Raw genomic sequence first — 20,755 nt, 5'->3', positions numbered from 1 at the left:
AGAAATCCCATAACTGTTTCACAGAATCCTACAGCATGGAAAGACGCCATTCAGCCCTTTTGAATTCCACCAAGATCTAGCACCAATACCCTCATCCTATCCCCATAATCTCACATTTCCCACTGAGCCCTGCACATCTCTGAACATTATGGGCAATTTAGCATGGCCAATCCATCTAATCTGCACATCTTTGGACTGCTGGGGGAAACCGGAACACAAAGTGGGAACCCATGCAGACAGAGGGAGACTATGCAAATTCCACACTGACAGTTACTCAAGGTTGCAATTGAACCGGGGTCGCTTGCACTGTGAGGTAGCAGTGGTAACCACTGTGCCATTGTGCCACCCAATTGTTGCCCAATTGTTTATTATCTACCTTCACTTCCCACATAAGCAGTATGTCTACATGTCTTACATCTTCCAATTGTAACTAAAGTTCATGAAGCCTGATTGACATCTCATAATGTCACAGGTCTATAAGAGCCAATGGAGCAGAAATATTCAGTCAATACCACATTGTCCCCATTGGCGACGGCAGATCCTCAACAAGGAATGCAAGCTCTAACAGGGTGACTGTTGCATCCTTGTACACGTGGTAAAGAGAGCTATGAAGACATGGCAAGTGCTCCTGTTAGTTGCTGCATGCCAAAGCCACATTGTCATCTTCTCGGGTGATATAAATTAAGTCAGGATAACGTTATGGTTCAAAAAGGGCATTGTTAGAAGGTACTGCAGCAATCGTATATTTGCCCAAGCACCTGTGATGCCGGTGGCAAGAAGCTGCCATCTCAAGGTAAACATCAGTGCAGATTCACATAAAGCATGTACTGCTTGAAGACTTAGTTAGGTGCAAGACCAAACTCTGAGGGCATAATTTAGAACTTCACAGGGAATGATGGCAAAGATTAGGCATAAGATTAATAGGATTGCATACTTTCATTGAGTATTTTCACAAATCTCCTGAAAAAGGAAGAATTATAGCACAGATCAACACTGCCATTCTTCTTGTGCTCCAGCTGTTCCAAAGGAATCCAGTGCTCGACTGGAGGTAGTATTTTGCAAATGAGATAGAACATAGAACAATACAGCACAGAACAGGCCCTTTGGCCCTCGATGTTGCGCCAACCTGTGAACTATTCTCAGCTCGTCCCCCTACTCTATGATTAAATGGAGATTTGCTCTCCCTTTTCAAGTGGACAAACAGATCCAATGACATGATTTTTGAAGAGTGGGGACTTAGCCTTGCCTTCCTGGTCAACATTTATCTATCAATCAATATTGCAAAAACAGATCACTTGATCATTATCACTTTGCTGTTTATGGGAATTTGCTGTGCATAAAATGGTTGAATGCATTGCATTGTATATCTGTGATTACACTTCAAAGAGACCTTGGAGTGCAGGTTCATAGCTCCTTGAAAGTGGAGTTGCAGGTAGATAGGATAGTGAAGAAGGCATTTGGTATGCTTTCCTTTATTGGTCAGAGTATTGAGTACAGGAGTTGGGAGGTCATGTTGCGGCTGTACAGGACAATGGTTAGGCCACTGTTGGAACACTGCGTGCAATTCTTGTCTCCTTCCTATCGGAAAGATGTTGTGAAACTTGAAAGGGTTCAGAAAAGATTTACAAGGATGTTGCCAGGGTGGAAGGATCTGAGCTACGGGGAGAGGCTGAACAGGCTGGGGCTGTTTTCCCTGGAGCATCGGAGGCTGAGGGGTGACCTTATAGAGGTTTACAAAATTATGAGGGCATGGATAGGGTAAATTAGCAAAGTCTTTTCCCTGGGGTCGGGGAGTCCAGAACTAGAGGGCATAGGTTTAGGGTGAGAGGGGAAAGATATAAAAGAGATCTAAGGGGCAACTTTTTCATGCAGAGGGTGGTACGAGTATGGAATAAGCTGCCAGAGGATGTGGTGGAGGCTGGTACAATTGCAACATTTAAGAGGCATTTGGATGGGTATATGAATAGGAAGGGTTTGGAGGGATATGGGCTGGGTGCTGGCAGGTGGGACTAGATTGGGTTGGGATATCTGGTCGGCATGGATGGGTTGGACCGAAGGATCTGTTCCCATGCTGTACATCTCTATGACTTTATGACTCTATAAAAGTACTTTGCTACTATACAGGACATTGAAATGCCAGCGATCATGAGTGGTGCTATGTAAATATCTCATTCTTTTCATTCTGTACTTTCTAACTCCTTCTCTCATAGTTTAAGCATCGAGAGTGTGATGCTAGAAAAGCACAGCAGGTCAGGCAACACACAGAACAGGAAAATCGACGTTTTGGGCAGATGCCCTTTATCAGGAATGAGGCTCACAGTTCATACTCTAGATTAGTGGTGCTGGAAGAGCACAGCAGTTCAGGCAGCATCCAAGGAGCAGCGAAATCGACGTTTCGGGCAAAAGCCCTTCATCAGGAATAAAGGCAGAGAGCCTGAAGCATGGAGAGATAAGCTAGAGGAGGGTGGGGGTGGGGAGAAAGTAGCATAGAGTACAATAGGTGAGTGGGGGAGGGGATGAAGGTGATAGGTCAAGGAGGAGAGGGTGGAGTGGATAGGTGGAAAAGGAGATCGGCAGGTACGACAAGTCCGGACAAGTCATGGGGTCAGTGCTGAGCTAGAAGTTTGGAACTAGGGTGAGGTAGGGGAAGGGGAAATGAGGAAACTGTTGAAGTCTACATTGATGCCCTGGGGTTGAAGTGTTCCGAGGCGGAAGATGAGGCGTTCTTCCTCCAGGCGTCTGGTGGTGAGGGAGCGGCAGTGAAGGAGGCCCAGGGCCTCTATGTCCTCGGCAGAGTGAGAGGGGGAGTTGAAATGTTGGGCCACGGGGCGGTGTGGTTGATTGGTGCGGGTGTCCCAAAGATGTTCCCTAAAGCGCTCTGCTAGGAGGCGCCCAGTCTCCCCAGTGTAGAGGAGACCGCATCGGGAGCAACGTATACAATAAATGATATTAGTGGATATGCAGGTAAACTTTGATGGATGTGGAAGGCTCCTTTAGGGCCTTGGATAGAGGTGAGGAAGGAGGTGTGGGCGCAGGTTTTACAGTTCCTGCGATGGCAGGGGAAAGTGCCAGGATGGGATGGTGGGTTGTAGGGGGGCGTGGACCTGACCAGGTAGTCACGGAGGGAACGGTCTTTGCGGAAGGCGGAAAGGGGTGGGGACAGAAATATATCCTTGGTGGTGGGGTCTTTTTGGAGGTGGCGGAAATGTCGGAGGATGATTTGGTTTATGCGAAGGTTGGTAGGGTGGAAGGTGAGCACCAGGGACGTTCTGTCCTTGTTACAGTTGGAGGGGTGGGTCTGAGGGCGGAGGTGCGGGATGTGGACGAGATGTGTTGGAGGGCATGTTGAACCACGTGGGAAGGGAAATTGCGGTCTCTAAAGAAGGAGGCCATCTGGTGTGTTCTATGGTGGAACTGGTCCTCCTGGGAGCAGATACGGCGGAGGCGAAGGAATTGGGAATACGGGATGGCATTATTGCAAGAGGTAGGGTGGGAAGAGGTATAATCCAGGTCGCTGTGGGAGTCAGTGGGTTTGTAAAAAATGTCAGTGTCAAGTCGGTCGTCATTAATGGAGATGGAGAGGTCCAGGAAGGGGAGGGAGGTGTCAGAGATGGTCCAGGTGAATTTAAGTTCAGGGTGGAATGTGTTGGTGAATTTGATGAATTGCTCAACCTCCTCGCGGGAGCACGAGGTGGCGCCAATGCAGTCATCAATGTAGTGGAGGAAGAGGTGGGGAGTGGTGCCGGTGTAATTATGGAAGATCAACTGTTCTACGTAGCCAACAAAGAGACAGGCATAGCTGGGGCCCATACGTGTGCCCATGGCTACCCCTTTGGTCTGGAGGAAGTGGGAGGATTCGAAGGAGAAATTGTTAAGGGTGAGGACCAGTTCAGCCAAACGAATGAGAATGTCGGTGGAAGGGTACTGTTGGGGACATCTGGAGAGGAAAAAACAGAAGGCTTGGAGGCCCTGGTCATAGCGGATGGAGGTGTAGTGGGATTGGATATCCATGGTGAAGATGAGGCGTTTGGGACCGGGGAAGCGGAAGTCTTGGAGGAGGTGGAGGGCGTGGGTGGTGTCTTCAATGTGTGTGGGGAGTTCCTGGACTAGGGGGGATAGGACAGTGTCAAGATAGGTAGAGATGAGTTCAGTGGGGCAGGAGCATGCTGAGACAATGGGTCGGCCAGGGTGGTCAGGCTTGTGGATCTTGGGAAGGAGGTAGAATCGGGCAGTGCGGGGTTCCCGGACTATGAGGTTGGAAGCTGTGGGTGGGAGATCTCCTGAGGTGATGAGGTTCTGTATGGTCTGGGAGATGATAGTTTGGTGATGGGGGCTGGGGTCATGGTCGAAGGGGCAGTAGGAAGAGGTGTCCTCGAGTTGGCGTTTGACTTCAGCAGTGTAGAGGTCAATGCGCCAGACTACCACTATGCCCCCTTTATCTGCTGGCTTGATGGTGAGGTTGGGATTGGAGCAGAGGGATTAGAGGGCTGCGCGTTGTGAGGGTGAGAGGTTGGAGTGGGGTAGACAGGCTGAGGCGGTTAATGTCCCGGCGGCAGTTCGAAATGAAGAGGTCGAGGGCAGGTAATAGGCCAGTGCGGGGTGTCCAGGTGGATGCAGTGTGTTAGAGGTGGGCGAAGGGGTCCTCGGAAGGTGGGCGGGAATCCTGATTATGAAAGTAAGCTCGGAGGCGGAGGCAATGGAAGAATTGTTTGATGTCATGGTGTGTATTAAATTCATTGATGTGTGGACGGAGGGGGATGAAGGTGAGTCCTTTGCTGAGGACTGATCGTTCATCCTCAGTGAGGGGGAGGTCTGGAGGGATGGTGAAAACTCGGCAGGGCTGGGAGCTGGGATCTGGTGTGGGTGTGGAGCTGGGAGTGGGGGCAGAACCTGTAACTGGAGTGGGTGTGATGGTGGGGGGAATGGGGGTGGAGTCATGAGCAGGGGTAGTGTTCCCCTCGGGGTTCTGGGGGGTGGGGATAGTTCACAGTTTAGTTTGCCAACCTCCTCACAGCTGCTGTCCTTCCCTCATCCATATTACATGTATCATGTTGGTACTCTTTCATTGTCTTGCGTTTCAAATCAGCAGGCCAAGCCCCCTTTTTTGAATTGGTACTCATCTCCTTGTATTCAGTTGTAGCTGCAAAAATTCTGCACCCCTCCAATTGCTCCATTCTCTTTGAAGCCAACACCACATTACAGTGTTCTGCATGTTTTGATTGCTTTTCCCGACATGTTCACTGGAAAATTCCAGTGCTGCACATTGGATTCACTGAAGTCCTTTGATAAAATCAAAATCATACATGGCATCATCCATACTTTTCATCCAAAATTGCCGATATGTTTGCAGTATAAAACTTTCAAAAGTGATGGAATCCTCCCTACCTGCATAATCTACCAGATTTACATTGGCACCTGCTTGTATGAGGGCTCGAAGCAGATCGACATCCCCTTTTAGAGCAGCTTCATGCAACTTTGTCTCTCCATATACGTTCCTTTTATTCATAATCTTGCGACAATTTATGATGACAGAATGGTTGGAGGCAGATCGAGTCTGCACGTGTTCACCATCTGATGAAAACAAATTAAGAAAAATTGGCAATAACAACATCTTATACCAGTGAAAACCAAATATACGGATTCTATTTTTTTATTTTAAAAATATACTTTAATCATAAAATATTTTGATGGTCTGTACAATTGGTCATGCCATATATCCGTAAACATTCCATTTCTTGGTATACAGAGACTGAGTAATCATTCATATATACAGGTCTGTACGATTACATATTTAGCTGAGGCGTGGGCCCCCTGTTCTTCTGAGGTAGGCAGATGTTACATGGTGGTCTTTCTGCACCGCACCTTGGTGGCAGCTGCCCCAAGCTTCAGCGCATCCCTCAACACGTAGTCCTGGACCTTGGAATGTGCCAGTCTGCAACACTCAGTCAGGGTCAACTTCAGTTGGAAGATCAACAGGTTTCGGACCACCCAGGGAGCGTCCTTCACCAAGTTGATGATCCTCCAGGCACAGTTGATGTTCGTCTCGGTGTGCGTCCCGGGGAACAGACTGTAGAGCACGGAGTCCCACGTCACGGCGCTACTCGGGACGAACCTCGACAAACACCACTGCATTCCTCTCCAGACTTCTTCTGCAAGAGGCACATTCCAGAAGGAGGTGTGTAACAGTCTCGTCCCCCCCCGCAGCTGCTTCGAGGGCAGCGTGCGGTGTGGCTGAGAGTCCGGGCGTGCATAAAGGATCTCACAGGCAGAGCCCTTCTCATCACCAGCCAAGCCATGTCTTGGTGCTTGTTGGAAAGTTCTGGCGATGAGGCATTTTGCCAAATGGCTTTGACAGTCTGCTCAGGGAACCGCTCGACAGGATCCGCCCTCTCCTTTTCCCGAAGGGTCTCAAGGGCACTATGTGTTGAACACTTCCTGATGGACTTGTGGTCAAAGGTGTTTTTCTTCATAAACTTCTCCACGAAGGACAGGTGATACAGAATGGTGCAACTACTCGGAGCGTTCCGCGGCAGCGAGGCCAGGCCCATCCTTCGCAACACCAGGGACAGTAGAACCTCAGTACGCAGTGACCCTTGGTGTTCTGGGGATCCACACACAGCTTGATGCAGCCACTCACAAAGGTGGCCATCAGGGTGAGGGTGGCATTGGGTGTATTTTTTCCCCCGTTGCCCAGATCTTTATACATCGAGTTCCCTTCAGACCCAGTCCATCTTTGACCTCCATATAAATTGGAAGATGGCCCGGGTGACTGCAGCGGTACAGGTTCTGGGAATAGGCCAGACCTGTGCCACGTATAACAGCAATGACAGTGCCTCACACCTGATAATCAGGTTTTTTCCTGTGATGGAGAGCGACTGTAGCTTCCATCTGCCCAGTTTCTGCTTCACTTTGCTGATACGCTCCTCCCAAGACTTGGCACACGCCCCAGTCCCCCCGAACCAAATACCCAGCACTTCAGGTGGTTGGTCCTGACGGTGAAGGGGATCGAGGATTGGTCGGTCCAGTTCCCGAAGAGCACGGCCTCGCTCTACCTTAGCTCCCGAGGCCTGTTCGAACTGGTCACATATGCACATGAATCTGTGCATGGACAGCGATTCCGAGCAGAAAATGGCGACGTCATCCATGTACAGGGGGGCCTTAACCTGCAGGCCCCCGCTGTCAGGAATAGTCACCCCTCTGAGGCTCGCATCCTTCCTGATGGACTCGGCAAATGACTCTATGCAGTACACAAACAAGGCAGGAGAGAGAGGGCAGCCCTGCCTGACTCCAGATCTGACTGGGAAGCTATCTGATTCCCACCCATTGATTGAGACTGCACTGACAATGTTGGTGTAGTGCAGTCTGATCCAATTGCAGATTCCCTCCCAAAGCCCATTTTGGTCAGAACATCTCTCATATACGTGTGTGATTTCCTGTCAAAGGCTTTCTCCTGGTACAGGCTGATCAGGCAGGTGTCCAACCCTCTGTCCTGCATGCAGGCGATCGTATCCCTGAGGAGTGCGAGACTCTCAGCGATCTTCCTGCCCGGTACAGCACAGGTTTGGTCAGGGTGAATCACCGACCCCAGAGTAGACCTGACCCAGTTGACGATAACCTTTGACAGAATTTTGTAATCCGCATTCAACAGTGAGGTTGGTCTCCAATTTTTGAGTTTCTCCCTCGCCCCCTTCCACTTGTAGATGAGGGCGATGATGCCTTTCCTCATGGATTCAGTCATGGTACCTGCCAGAAACATACTGACATACACCTCCAGCAGATCCTGGCCAATCAAGTCCCACAGAGTAGAATAGAGCCCGACCGGTAAGCCATCGCTTCTGGGAGTTTTATTCTTTTCGAAGGACTCGAGGGCCTTGGTCAGCTCGTCCAAAGATAGCAGCTGGTCCAGCCTCTCCCGTGTTCTGTCGTTTAAGACCTCCGTGATAGAGGACAGGAATGACTGGGAGGCCGCGCTGTCGGTTGGCATCGCGTCATACAGACTGGCATAGAAGGATTGTCTGCAATCCTGCTGCATCGTCTGCAGCAGGAGCAGGTTCTGCATACTTTCCTGGAGCTGGGACAGTTTTCCCCACCTCTCTCTCGCCTCCTGAACACCTTTGAGGATGAAGAACCTCTTAATGTTCCCTTTTACTGTTTCCCACCAGTCCGCTGGGGACTCAAAGAGGGGCTTCATGGTTCTCCAACCTGCGTAGTCCCTCTTGAGCTCCTCAATGATTCTATTAGATTGAAGCTTTTTTATTTTGAATAATTGCAAATTCTTCATGCTCTTGCTTACAGAGAGTCACAACTTACACATACCACAGTAATAGTGTAGTGACTGAGGAAATCAAATATTAAATGGGTATCCTGGGATTTTTTGTTTTCAGTACTGTTTTCTATCCATTATTTTGAAAACCAGAAATGAGTGCCCAATACAGATATTTCATTATTAACCTTCACTGACTTAAATGCTGAGAACTCATATAAGGTAATATTAAGATGTACTAATTGGAGCTGGATATCAGACATCACAGAAGTGTTATGGTGCAGAAGGAAGCCATTTGGTCCATCATATTTGCATCGGTTCTTGTAATTAGTGCCATTTTCCTGCTGGAATCATTTTCTCCTTATCTATTCCACCCAGCCGATCATGATTTGAAAAACTTTAGTTGCATTCTTTCCAAGAAGAGCAGTCCCAAACTCTTCAATCTACCCTAATAATTGAAGTTGCTCATCCATGGAACCTGTCTTGTAAATCTCTTCTGAACTCTTTTATGATGCGTTCACATCCTTCCTATATCATGGAATCCAGAATTGTACACAACAGTCTAACAAGTGCCTTGTACAAATACAGCATTGTATGCTCCAGCATCTGCAGACCTCACCTTCTCCTATTGTATGCTGGGTCTTAGCACTGAGGGGAGGTGTATCTGAAAGTAATGTGACTGTCTGTCTATCACTTTTTTCAAACTATCAGAGGGGAGGATGGAGCAGCTAGGTGGGAAGGACGATGGACAGGTAGGACAGTTCAAGAAAGCAGTGCTGACTTGGAGGGTTGGATCTGGGATGAGGAGGTGGGAGGGGAGATGAGGAAACTGATGAGGTCAATGTTGATGCTGTGTGGTTGGAGGGTCCCAGGGTGGAAAATGTGGCATGCTTCCGCCAGGCATCGGGTGGCTTGGTTTTGGCAGTGGAGTAGGCCCAGGACTTGTGTGTCCTTGGCGGAGTGGGAGGGTGAGTTAAAGTGGTTGGCTGCAGGGCGGTGGAGTCGTTTGGTACGTGTGTCCCAGAGATGCTCTCTGAAATGTTCCACAAGTTGGCATCCTGTCTCCTCAACGTAGAGGAGACAACATCAAGAGCAATGGACATAGTAGAGGTGTTTGGGTGCGCAGGAAAATCTCTGCCAGATGTGAAAAGATCCATTGGGGCTCAGATTGAGGTGAGGGTTACAGGCTTTGCATCTTTTGTGGATCCAAGAGAAGGTTTGGGGAGTGGAGGGTGGGTTGGAGGTGGGCATGGACCTAACGAGGGACCCTCGGAGGGAATGATCTCTGCGGAATGCCAATTGGGGTGGGGAGGGAAATATATTTCTTGTGGGGAGGTCTGATTGTAGGTGGCAGAAATGGCAGAGGATGATGCATTGTATCCAGTGGTTGGTGGGGTGGAAGGTGAGGACCAGGGGGTTCTATCCATGTTGTGGTTGGAGAGCTGGGGATCAAAGACGGAGGTGTAGGAAGTGAAGGAGATGCGCTAGAGGTCATTGTTGATTATGTGAGAGGGGAAATTGCGGTCCTTGAAATAGGAGGCCATCTGGGATGTCCTGGGGTGAAAATGCTCCTCTTGGGAGCAGTTACGGCGGAGGAATTGGGAGTAAGGGATAGTGCTTTTACAGGAGGGGATAGGAGGTATAGTCTAGATAGCTGTGGGAGTTGGTGGGTTTGAAGAAGATGTCCGTGTTGAGTTAGTCACCAGAGATGGAGACGGTAAGGTCTAGGAAGAGGAGGGAGGTCTCTCTGATGGTCCAGGTGAATTTGAGGTCGGGGAGAATGTATTTGTTAAGTTGTGTAGATGTTTTTACCTGCCACGAAGATATAATCTTAAATCTCTTTAAATCATTTGGACACAACCTGAACATTGATGAAAAAAGACACATTTTGTCAAAGCTTTTCATCTTACAGTCATTGGAACAATTCACAAGAAATATCAACGTAAAGGGAAAACAAAATTTACTACTATACAATAACAGAATGCTGGTTGGTTGGCAAATTAACTTTGATTCATTGAAGTGTTGCCACGGATATGCACTAATTAGATGAGGACAGTTGTAGCCAAATGGCTGCATTTTATTTCCAACACAATTCCAGAATGGTTAACAGCTAACTCTCTGCAAGGACGATGGAAAGGAGTGGACAACTTCACAGGAACAAAAGCTTGCTGTGCAAGATACTGCTCATTAAGCAGCAATTTGATGATAAGGTTTGCTAAAAAACTTCTTAACCTTTGTAGTTACAAAGGCTACTAAATTAAAGTCAGAAGGGAGGACAATGAAACAGATGCATCTTGTTGATACAACAGTTGGATGGAAGTTCTTAGAGTTAATGGGTCTTGGTCAGGAATCACACTTTCTGGAACTTTCAAGAGAAAACACATAAAAATAAGTATTTTCAAGACATCAGCAAATGTAACCTAGGAACAACCATCACAGAAGCAAGATCCCAAGCTGTGAGTTCAGAGAAGAATGACTGATCAAACTGAGTGACTGAAGCCTGACCAGCTATCCCTCACCAGTGTGGGTAATACCTCAGCCTCAATAGTGAGACTGAGACAGCTTTGTTTGTAACCTGATGCAATTTATTCTGTTGTGTTAAACTTAGTGAATGATAAGTAAAGAAGTAGATTGCAGTAACAGTACAAGCTGTAATGACTGTTTTCACTGGTATTGATCTGGGGCAGGCAAGGGCCACACAGTTTTCTGCCTAGTCTTAAATTAGGGTGACACAGTGGCTAGCGCTATAGCCTCACAGAGTCAGGGACCCAGGTTCAATTCCACCCTCAGGCGACTCTCTGTGTGGAGTTTGCATGTTCTCCCTGTGTCTGTGTAGATTTCCTCCCACAATCCAAAAATGTACACGCTAGGTGGATTAGCCATGGGAAATGCATGGATAAGGTACGGGGGGTGGATCTGTGTGGGCTGCTCTTCAGAGGGATAGTGTGGACTTGATGGGTTGAATGGCCTGCTTCCACACTGTAGGGAGTTTTATGAAATTTTATTCAGGCAAATTGACAGTGAATAGTCAATGCATTACCCTGAGAAACAAACAAGAGAATGTCTGCTATCTATTTTTTTAAGTTCAAACAGGTGCAATCTACATGTTCTTTCTCTCTACAAAGAACAGGATCCTATGTTTTAATATATGTTAGTTAAATCTAAGTTTCCCTTCAAATAATTCAAATGGCATCCATTACAATATTATTTTTTCATCAATCTGGACTAAATGATATTGCATTGCATAATTTAGCACCAGCAGTGAGTTTACAATCAGTGTAATAGAAAATCATACATGAACAGTTCAGTGGTTACTGAACAATAATCTACTTGTTTTCAAAGGAATGGATGCAATCAAATTCTGAGGGTGGGGATTTTTAGATGCTGTAATAACTATTTGTACCTTTAGCATAACTAAATGGTACAAAGCGCTTCACAGATATATTGTCAAGGGCCCTATTGTGGTGCAGTTGCAGTGTCCCTACTCCTCAAGTCCCACCTGCTCCAGAGGAATGTATTAACAACTTTGAATAGCTTGATTAGTAAAATAAGTAGAATAAAAAAAGTTAAGTAAAAATTGAAATTGAGCTATAGAAACAGCAAGATGCAAAAACAGCAAGAGAAACTCAGCAGGTCCAGCAGCATTATTGGAGAGAAAGCAGAGTTTATGTTTCAGCCTGCTTATGTTTTCAGGTAGGAAAAGTTCAGTATATATGTTAAAGGTGGGGTAGAGCGATGGGGGAGGAGTAAACAGTAAATGGAGAAACAGAAAGAGAGAACAGCAATTGGTGAGTCAAAAGAATGCGTAATGGTCAGCCTGGGAGAATCCATGATTGCTAATGGGGACCATTAGTAGCTGACAATAGATTGGCTACTACCATAGACAATGTGATAACAAGGCCAGGTGTGTGACGGTTGGGAGAAGGGCATGGGATAAGGTGCTCAGGCTCTAAAATTAGTAAATCAATAGTGGGTCCTTCAATAGCAGCTACTGATTCTCCCAGGCTGGCCATTACCCAATCCTTTGTCTATCCAACTGTGGTTGTGTCTCTCAGGGCTCTATCTCTACTTGTCGTTTACTCTTCCCCCTTCCTCCACCCCATCTTTAACATATATACCAACCTTTTCCTAGCTACAATCTGTTCTGCAGAATGGTCACTGGACCCAAAATGTTCACTCTGCTTTCTCTTCACATATGCTGTCAGACCTCCTGAGTTTCTCCAGCAATTTCTGTTTTTGTTTAAGATTTCCAGCATCTGCAGCTATTTGCTTTATTGGGTTTTTTAAAATTTCTTTTCTACAGAAATCCAATGTTAGGAAAGATCAGATAGGTTTTAATAAATATCTTTAAAGCGAAAGAAGAGATGGAAATAAAGGATTAATGAGGGAATTCCTTAGCAGTGGAAAGCAGAGTTGCCAATGGTGCAGCCAATGAAATTGGGATTGTGCAAAACAACTGGAGAAGTGCAGATACCTCAAAAGGCCATCAAGTTGTCAGAGGTTACAGAGAAAGGGAGGGCCAAGACCATGAGAAATTTGAAAACAAGGCTGAGAAGTTGAAAATGGAAATGTTGCTTAACAGGAAGCAAATATAGCTGGGCGCCTCCTCGCAGAGCGCTTTAGGGAACATCTCCGGGACACCCGCACCAATCAACCAAACCGCCCTGTGGCCTAACATTTCAACTCCCCCTCCCACTCTGCCAAGGACATGGAGGTCCTGGGCCTCCTTCACCGCCGCTCCCTCACCACCAGACACCTGGAGGAAGAACGCCTCATCTTCCGCCTCGGAACACTTCAACCCCAGGGCATCAATGTAGACTTCAACAGTTTCCTCATTTCCCCTTCCCCCACCTCACCCTAGTTCTAAACTTCCAGCTCAGTAACTGTCTCCTTGACTTGCCCGGACTTGTCCTATCTGCCTATCTTCTTTTCCACCTATCCACTCCACCCTCTCCTCCTTGACCTATCACCTTCATCCCCTCCCCCACTCACCCACTGTACTCTATGCTGCTTTCTCCCCACCCCCACCCTCCTCTAGCTTATCTCTCCACGCTTCAGGCTCACTGCCTTTATTCCTGATGAAGGGCTTTTGCCCGAAACGTCGATTTCGAAGCTATTTGGATGCTGCCTGAACTGCTGTGCTCTTCCAGCACCACTAATCCAGGAAGCAAATATAGCCCATAAGCACAGAATTGATGAGTCTGTGATACTTGGGGCAAGTTGGGATGTTTTGGGTGTCCTGAGATTAACAGAGAAAATGTTGGTCAGCAAGAAGTGCTTTTGGATAGTCATGCTGGAAGAGCACAGCAGTTCAGGCAGCATCCAAGTAGCTTCGAAATCGACGTTTCGGGCAAAAGCCCTTATTCCTGATGAAGTGCTCTTCCAGCACCACTAATCCAGAATCTGGTTTCCAGCATCTTCAGTCATTGTTTTTACCTTTTGGATAGTCATGTCTAGGAGTAACAAAAGAAGGGATCCTGGTTGTTTTAGCAGCAGATTATCGGAGACAAGAACAGAGTCAGACAATTTTATGGGTGCAGAAATAAATGGTCAAAGAGATAATCTATTAGTGACATTCAGGTAAAATTATGCTCACCAGGTGTTGCTTCATTCCTAAGATTTCTGTCCTGGCACCGGACATGATGATGCTCACCATTTTCTTTTTGAGCTCTTGAACTCTGACATGCATTCATTACAGACATCATTCCATGTTGTAAGGCTCTTCGTGGATTTTCATATTCTACATTAGCTATGTTTTCCCTTTCTTTCTTGATTTTGGCATTTCTTAGCAAAACTGTCTCCCTGAATGAAAAGAGCAACTTATTACAATAAATACTGCTATGCTTATACATGTGATTTTAATATTTGAAGATATTACAGTTCCAAATTATCTTTCCTCTGTAAGTTGGTTGCTTTAAAAAGTATATCTGCACCTGTCAGTGGAGGGGGATAAGGCATTTTTCTTGCCCTAAACAAGACCTGTATCACAGCTACTTTTAAAAATAGAGCAGGAAGCAACAGTGCAGCTGCAAACATGAAAAGTATTTATTTAATCTTTTCATGGGTTGTGAGCATCACTGGCAAGTTTGCCCATGTGCATTTTTTGCTCTGATCAAGACCCCATAGCCAGAGAATCACCTACAGGCTTCAAATCTTGGAAAACATTAGTGCTACAGTACACACTTTGATCTCTATATGCCCTCTGCACTCCTGGTACTGGTTCTTACGCGAGATTTCTTCAAGAGTGCCCCTGCTGGGACACACAAAGTACATTGGAAGAGCAAAGTGAGGCAAAAGTTAGAAATGCTTCGGTTGCTATAGCATTGGGATGCTCAGTCCCAGTGGAGTATCTTAGAGGAGCGACAGGGGATGCTGGTGTAATGCAATGGAGCTATACACCAGATTGTGAGTTGCCTCCTTTTACCTTTCCATTACAACCGAGTACTGTCAATTCCAGCCAATGACCAGGAAAATGCAAACTCACATAATGAATATAAAATTAGTAATTTCATTCTATTATTCCTACTGTCACTTAAACTATTACCAATAAAATATTGAAACGTATTCTACTGGGACAGTTGAAATGTGTTTGTTTCAACATTTATACAATCTCCCTTTTACCAGCACATAATGAGCACTTAATAATGGTCTATCATATTTCTTGTCATGTTGGATCGGTCTTCTCTAAAAGTACAACCAAGGATCATGTAATATGTTTGAATAAGGCACGCAAGCTTCTTTAGGAAATTGACTTGCACCAGTGTCTGAATCTTCACACTTTCATCTCATTTAGCAACTCATGGCACTAGCAAAGGTGTTTTTTTAAAAAAAAGTCATGTTACAGCGAGAGGGCAGCTAAGAATTAAACACCATGGGTCTGGTGGCACATGAACACCAGAAGATTTCCTTCCCTAACAGGACATTAGTGTACTAGATGGATTTTCACAACAATCAACAGTGGTTACATGGTAATCATTAGATTACGTTTAAATTGCAAATTTATATTAAATCCAAATTTCCCTACATGTCATTCCATAGAATGTTGGACTCGGGTTCAAGGCTACTAGTCCAGGGATGTTAGTACTCGGGTATGAGCACCTCCCTCTACTTTATAATTTATACTTCCAACTTAGTTATTAGTTTGATGAGAAGTCACAACCGAAATGTTAACTCTATTGATCTCTCCAACTTGATCTTCCAGATCAGCTGAGTATTTCCAGCATTTTCTGTTTCTATTTCTGATTTCTAGCATCTGCAGTAATTTTCTTTACAGTTTTTGAGTTGTTCTTTTTGACTGATGGTTACTATCTACGTAATATCTGGCTTGTGACCTCCCGTCTGTAACTTAATTTTGACTTCTCTTAGGTTTGGTCTGGAACTGAACTATTTTGTTTATCTTCAAGTAGATGTGTGCGTGTAATAATTGTGTAGTGCTAAAGGACAATGGAGGCAGCAAAGAAGATTGGATAGAGCTGGTGCAAAAGAGGAAAGAAGAGGTCAACACTGAATAGGATCCTTCTCGAAGAATCCTCAGTGAACACATCACTAATTGAACTTCACTAGGAGGTAATATGTCAGTCACCTTCACTTCACCAACAAGACTATCATCAAGCAACATCAACTATTACAGTTACAACAGAAGTCCTCAAATCAGTGTTTAAGACTTGAGTCACCATGGTCTTTAAAGCTAATGCAATAGGTGTCTTCCAGGATGAAGCAAGTGACCAGAACCATCTCCCTGTTTGATATTATGTACCATTTAAAAGTGTGGAATATGTATCCAGACTTGTGGTTGTACGATATGTTGCACATATTTACAATAATGAGAGAACTTATTACTAGCTAAGGCAGCAAATATTTAGCAGATGATGGAGGAAGAGCAGCAAAAATAAGAAAGAACAGGAGCAACTTAGTATAATTCATTCACATAAGCAATCCCTCTCATTCTCAAATAATTAACACTCCTTCAATCTTTACCACCACCATTTGTTTTATTACTGTTTGGCTTCACGAAAGGGAAATTAACTCTGAAGAAGTCTCAACCAGAATGGATGGAGGCGAACCAGTAGATGTTCCATATTTGAATTTCCAGAAGGTGTTCAACAAGGTACATCACAAAAGGTTAAGTCATAAAATAAGAATCCATGGTGTCAGAGGTATTATATTGGCATAGAATTGGTTATTGGGCAGGAAACAGCAAGTGGAGATAACAGCAAGGGTTATTTCTCAGGCGGACGATCTGTGACCATTGAGTTTCCACAGGAATCAGCGTCGGCACCATAACTTTGTACAATATATATTAATGACTTGGAGAAAGGAAGTGAATATACTGTAGCCAAATTTACAGGCATCACAAAAATAGGTGGAAAGGCAATTCCTGAGAGGGATACAAATATTTACAGAGAGGTATTGATAGAATCAGTAAGTAGTTACATAGCTATGGAGAAGGATAGGATTAGGCAAAATGGGAGGATATTTAATTGGGGAAGACTAAACTATGATGCGACTAGACATGATTAGGAAGCATGGATTGGGAGCAATTGTTCCATGGTAAAGGCACCATAGACATGTGGAGACTGTTTAAGGAACAGTTGTTGCAAGTGAATGAAGAAATATGTCCCTCTGAGACAGGCAAGAAGTGGTAAGATAAAGGAACCTTGGATGACGAGAGTGGTGGAGCTTCTCATCAAAAGGAAAAAGGTAGCTTACATAAGGTGGAGGAAGCTAGGGTCAAGCTCAGCTCTACAGGATTACAGGCAGGCGAGGAAGGAGCTCAAAAATGGTCTGAGGAGAGCCAGGAGGGGGCACGAGAAAAGCTTGGCAGAACAGATTAGGGAGAACATAAAGCCATTTTACACTTATGTGAGGAATAAGTGAATGGTAAAAGAAAGAGTAGGGCCGATCAGGGATAGCATAGGGAATTTGTATGTAGAGTCTGAGGAGGAAGGGGAAAGCTCTAAATGAGTTTTTTGCTTCTGTCTTTACGAAAGAAATGAACTTTGTAGTGAATTAAACCTTTGAAGAGCATGTGTGCATGCTGGAATGGATAGAGATAGAGGAAGCTGATGTGCTGAAAATTTTGTCAAACATTAAGATTGACAAGTCGCCAGGCCCGGACCAGATTTGTCCTCGGCTGGTTTGGGAAACGAGAAATGCAATTGCTTCGCCACTTGCCAAGATCTTTGCATCCTTGCTCTCCACTGGAGTCATACCTGAGGACTGGAGAGAGGCAAATGTAATTCCTCTCTTCAAGAAAGGAAATAGGGAAATCCCCGGCAATTACAGACTAGTAAGTCTCACGTCTGTCGTCTGCAAGGTGTTAGAAAGGACTCTGAGGGATAGGATTTATGACCATCTGGAAGATCATGGCTTGATTAAATGCAGTCAACACGGCTTTGTGAGGGCAGGTCATGCCTCACAAACCTTATTGAGTTCTTGAGGATGTGACTAGAAAAGTTGATGAGTGTCAAGCTGTGGATGTGCTGTATATGGACTTCAGCAAGGCATTTGATAAGGTTCCCCATGGTAGGCTCATTCAGAAGGTCAGGAGGAATGGGATACAGGGAAACTTAGCTGTCTGGATACAGAAGTGTCTGGCCAACAGAAGACAGCGAGTGGTAGTAGAAGGAAAATATTCTGCCTGGAAGTCTGTGGTGTTCCACAGGGCTCTGTCCTTGGGCCTCTACTGTTTGTAATTTTTATTCATGACTTGGATGAGGGGATTGAAGGATGGGTCAGCAAGTTTGCAGACGATACAAAGGTTGGAGGTGTTGTTGACAGTATAGAGGACTGTTGTAGGCTGCAGCGGGACATTGACAGGATGCAGAGATGGGCTGTGAGGTGGCAGATGGAGTTCAACCTGGATAAATGCAAGGTGATGCATTTTGGAAGGTTGAATTTGAAAGCTGAGTACAGGATTAAGGATAGGATTCTTGGCAGTGTGGAGGAACAGAGGGATCTGGTGTGCAGGTACATAGATCCCTTAAAATGACCACCCAAGTGGACAGGGTTGTTAAGAAAGCATATGGTGTTTTGGCTTTCATTAACAGGGGGATTGAGTTTAAGAGTTTAAGAGTTTAAGAGTTGTGAGATCTTGTTGCAGCTCTACAAAATTTTGGTTAGACCGCACTGGGAATACTGCGTCCAGTTCTGGTCGCCCTATTATAGGAAAGATGTGGATGCTTTGGAGAGGGTTCAGAAGAGGTTTACCAGGATGCTGCCTGGACTGGAGGGCTTATCTTATGAAGAGAGGTTGACTGAGCTCGGACTTTTTTCATTGGAGAAAAGGAGGAGGAGAGGGTATACAAGATAATGAGAGGCATAGATAGAGTCGATAGCCAGAGACTATTTCCCAGGGCAGAAATGACTAACACCAGGGGTCATAGTTTTAAGCTGGTTGGAGGAAAGTTTAGAGGGAATGTCAGAGGTGGGTTCTTTACACAGAGAGTTGTGAGAGCATGGAATGAGTTGCCAGCAGCAGTTGTGGAAGCAAGATCATTGGGGACATTTAAGAGACTACTGGACATGCATATGGTCACAGAAATTTGAGGGTGCATACATGAGGATCAGTGGTCGGCACAAAATCATGGGCTGAAGGGCTGAAGGGCTGTGCTGTACTGTTCTATGTTCTATGTTCTAAGTGGGTAAAAAGCAAATGGAATATCATGTGGGAAAATAAACGTTGTTAATTTTGGAATGGAGAGCAGAAGAACAGTATTATTTCAATGAAAGCTGCAACAAAAGGGACCAGGGTGGGGTGTGGTGGGGAGTGCTTGTGCATGAAACACCGAAAGCTAGCACATAGATGCAGCAGGTAATCAGGAAGGATAATGGAATGGTGGATTTATTTCAAGGATGTTGGAGTATAAGAATAGGGATATAGGATAGGAATAAGAACAATCTTATGCAAAACTACAAGATGCTAGTGAGATCAAATTTAGAGTACTGTCAGCAGTTTTGGTTCCCTTATTTAAGAGAAGATATTACTTCATCAGTGGCAAAAGGTTCACTAGGACGTTCCCCCAACGTGGAGCAAAGGCTAAACAAATTGGGACTCTACTCACTAGAGTTTCGAAGAAATGACAGGTGATCCTATTGAAACATGCAGGATTCTTAAGGAGCTTGACAGATAAATGTTGAGAGGATGTTTCCCCTCATGTGAGAGTCCAGGATCAGAGGGCATGGTCTCAGGATTCAGGGGCACCATTTTAAGACTAAGATGAGGAAAAATTTTCTCTGTCAAAGGGTTGTGGACCTTTGAAACTCCTTGGCACAGAGAACTGTGGGCAGATTACCTGTGTATACGTAAGGCTGAGCTTTCCCTAGAGTCGAAAATGTGTTGCTGGAAAAGCACAGCAGGTCAGGTAGCATCCAAGGAACAGGAGAATCGACGTTTCAGGCATAAGCCCTTCTTCAAATAACTCCTCCAGCTTTGTAACCAAATACTTCTGGTCTGTAACTTCCAAACTAAACCACATATACTGCAGTAATTTTTTATCAGTATGTAAACAGATTATTAACAGTTGCCTTTCTTTAGAGGCAACTGTTTACACATCCAACTTCAACCAGGACTTCTGCAAAACTGCCAAACCAAAACTCAAACATTTTCCTCAAGCTAAGGGTGTTTCCCCTAATCTAAAGAGGAAAGAAACAACCTCGGGGAAGAGGCTATCAGGTTTTCAAGTGAGTTAAATTAAGTCCGAAAGGTGTGAAACAGAAGGGAATCCTCTCTGGTGTTCAGTACTATAATGGGATTATACTTTTGTCAGGTGTTTTTGAATCCTGCACACAAAAAGCCTAATGTGTAAAAGTTTACTGCATTTGCTTGTAAACTTTCCCAATGCAAACAAAACCCCATTACTCTGGAACGGCTCTCTCCTTAAAAGAAACACCTTGGCTGCAGAAAAACTGACAAGTTAATCATTAAGCACTTTCGTAACACAGAAAAAATCCACATATGTGTATCACACTTACCTGTTCCTGGTATTTGTGCAACCTCGAACACAATTCAAGATTTGCCTGGACTGTCTTTGATGATTCAGAGGCTGAACAACAATGTTAACACTAGTTTTAGGGTTTGGTCTGTTGATAGAATGTGATACTTCATTGCAAGCTGCTTGTTGGCCATTGGATGTTAAATTATTCTTGTAAGTTGTTCCTGAGCTTTGCGGTTTTGAGAGATCTTCATGTATAGGAGACATTGTTTTTCTCTTTTTACCTGCTGATCCATCGTTAAAATCAAGGTTTTGTATTCTAGAAGCAGAAAGCTCACAGCAGGGACAGGTAAAGTCAATTAAAGCTCTTTTCCGAGATGATTTCTGAAGGGTAATAGAACCAGCTACGTTATCTTGTTGGGAAGAGGTTGTTAAGTCTGTGTCTGTTGTATGGAGAATTGGCTCTTTCGCTAACTTGTCTATGGTCTCACATTTAGAAGTATTCACCTCAGTTTCACTCTTATTTGAAAACTGTAGAGAAATAAAAGAACAAAGATTT

General features: G+C 45.0%; 1 protein-coding gene across 1 annotated transcript in view; it reads right to left on the bottom strand.

The window, feature by feature from the left end:
• Nucleotides 1-20,463, bottom strand: part of LOC140492292 (uncharacterized) — a 31,271-nt gene extending 10,808 nt beyond the window's left edge. The window contains exons 1-3 of the mRNA XM_072591248.1: nucleotides 20,237-20,463; nucleotides 13,860-14,065; nucleotides 5,386-5,571 (exon numbers count right to left, since the gene is read on the bottom strand). Of these exons, the coding sequence (XP_072447349.1) occupies nucleotides 5,386-5,571; nucleotides 13,860-14,065; nucleotides 20,237-20,463 (619 nt within the window). The remainder of the gene's footprint in view (nucleotides 1-5,385; nucleotides 5,572-13,859; nucleotides 14,066-20,236) is intronic.
• Between the last annotated feature and the right edge of the window lie 292 nt (nucleotides 20,464-20,755).

Source organism: Chiloscyllium punctatum, chromosome 2, assembly GCF_047496795.1.
Source record: "Chiloscyllium punctatum isolate Juve2018m chromosome 2, sChiPun1.3, whole genome shotgun sequence".
Classification (NCBI taxonomy): domain Eukaryota; kingdom Metazoa; phylum Chordata; class Chondrichthyes; order Orectolobiformes; family Hemiscylliidae; genus Chiloscyllium; species Chiloscyllium punctatum.
The sequence above is the reverse complement of the archived record's forward strand: the minus strand, read 5'-3'. Positions and strand labels throughout refer to the sequence as shown.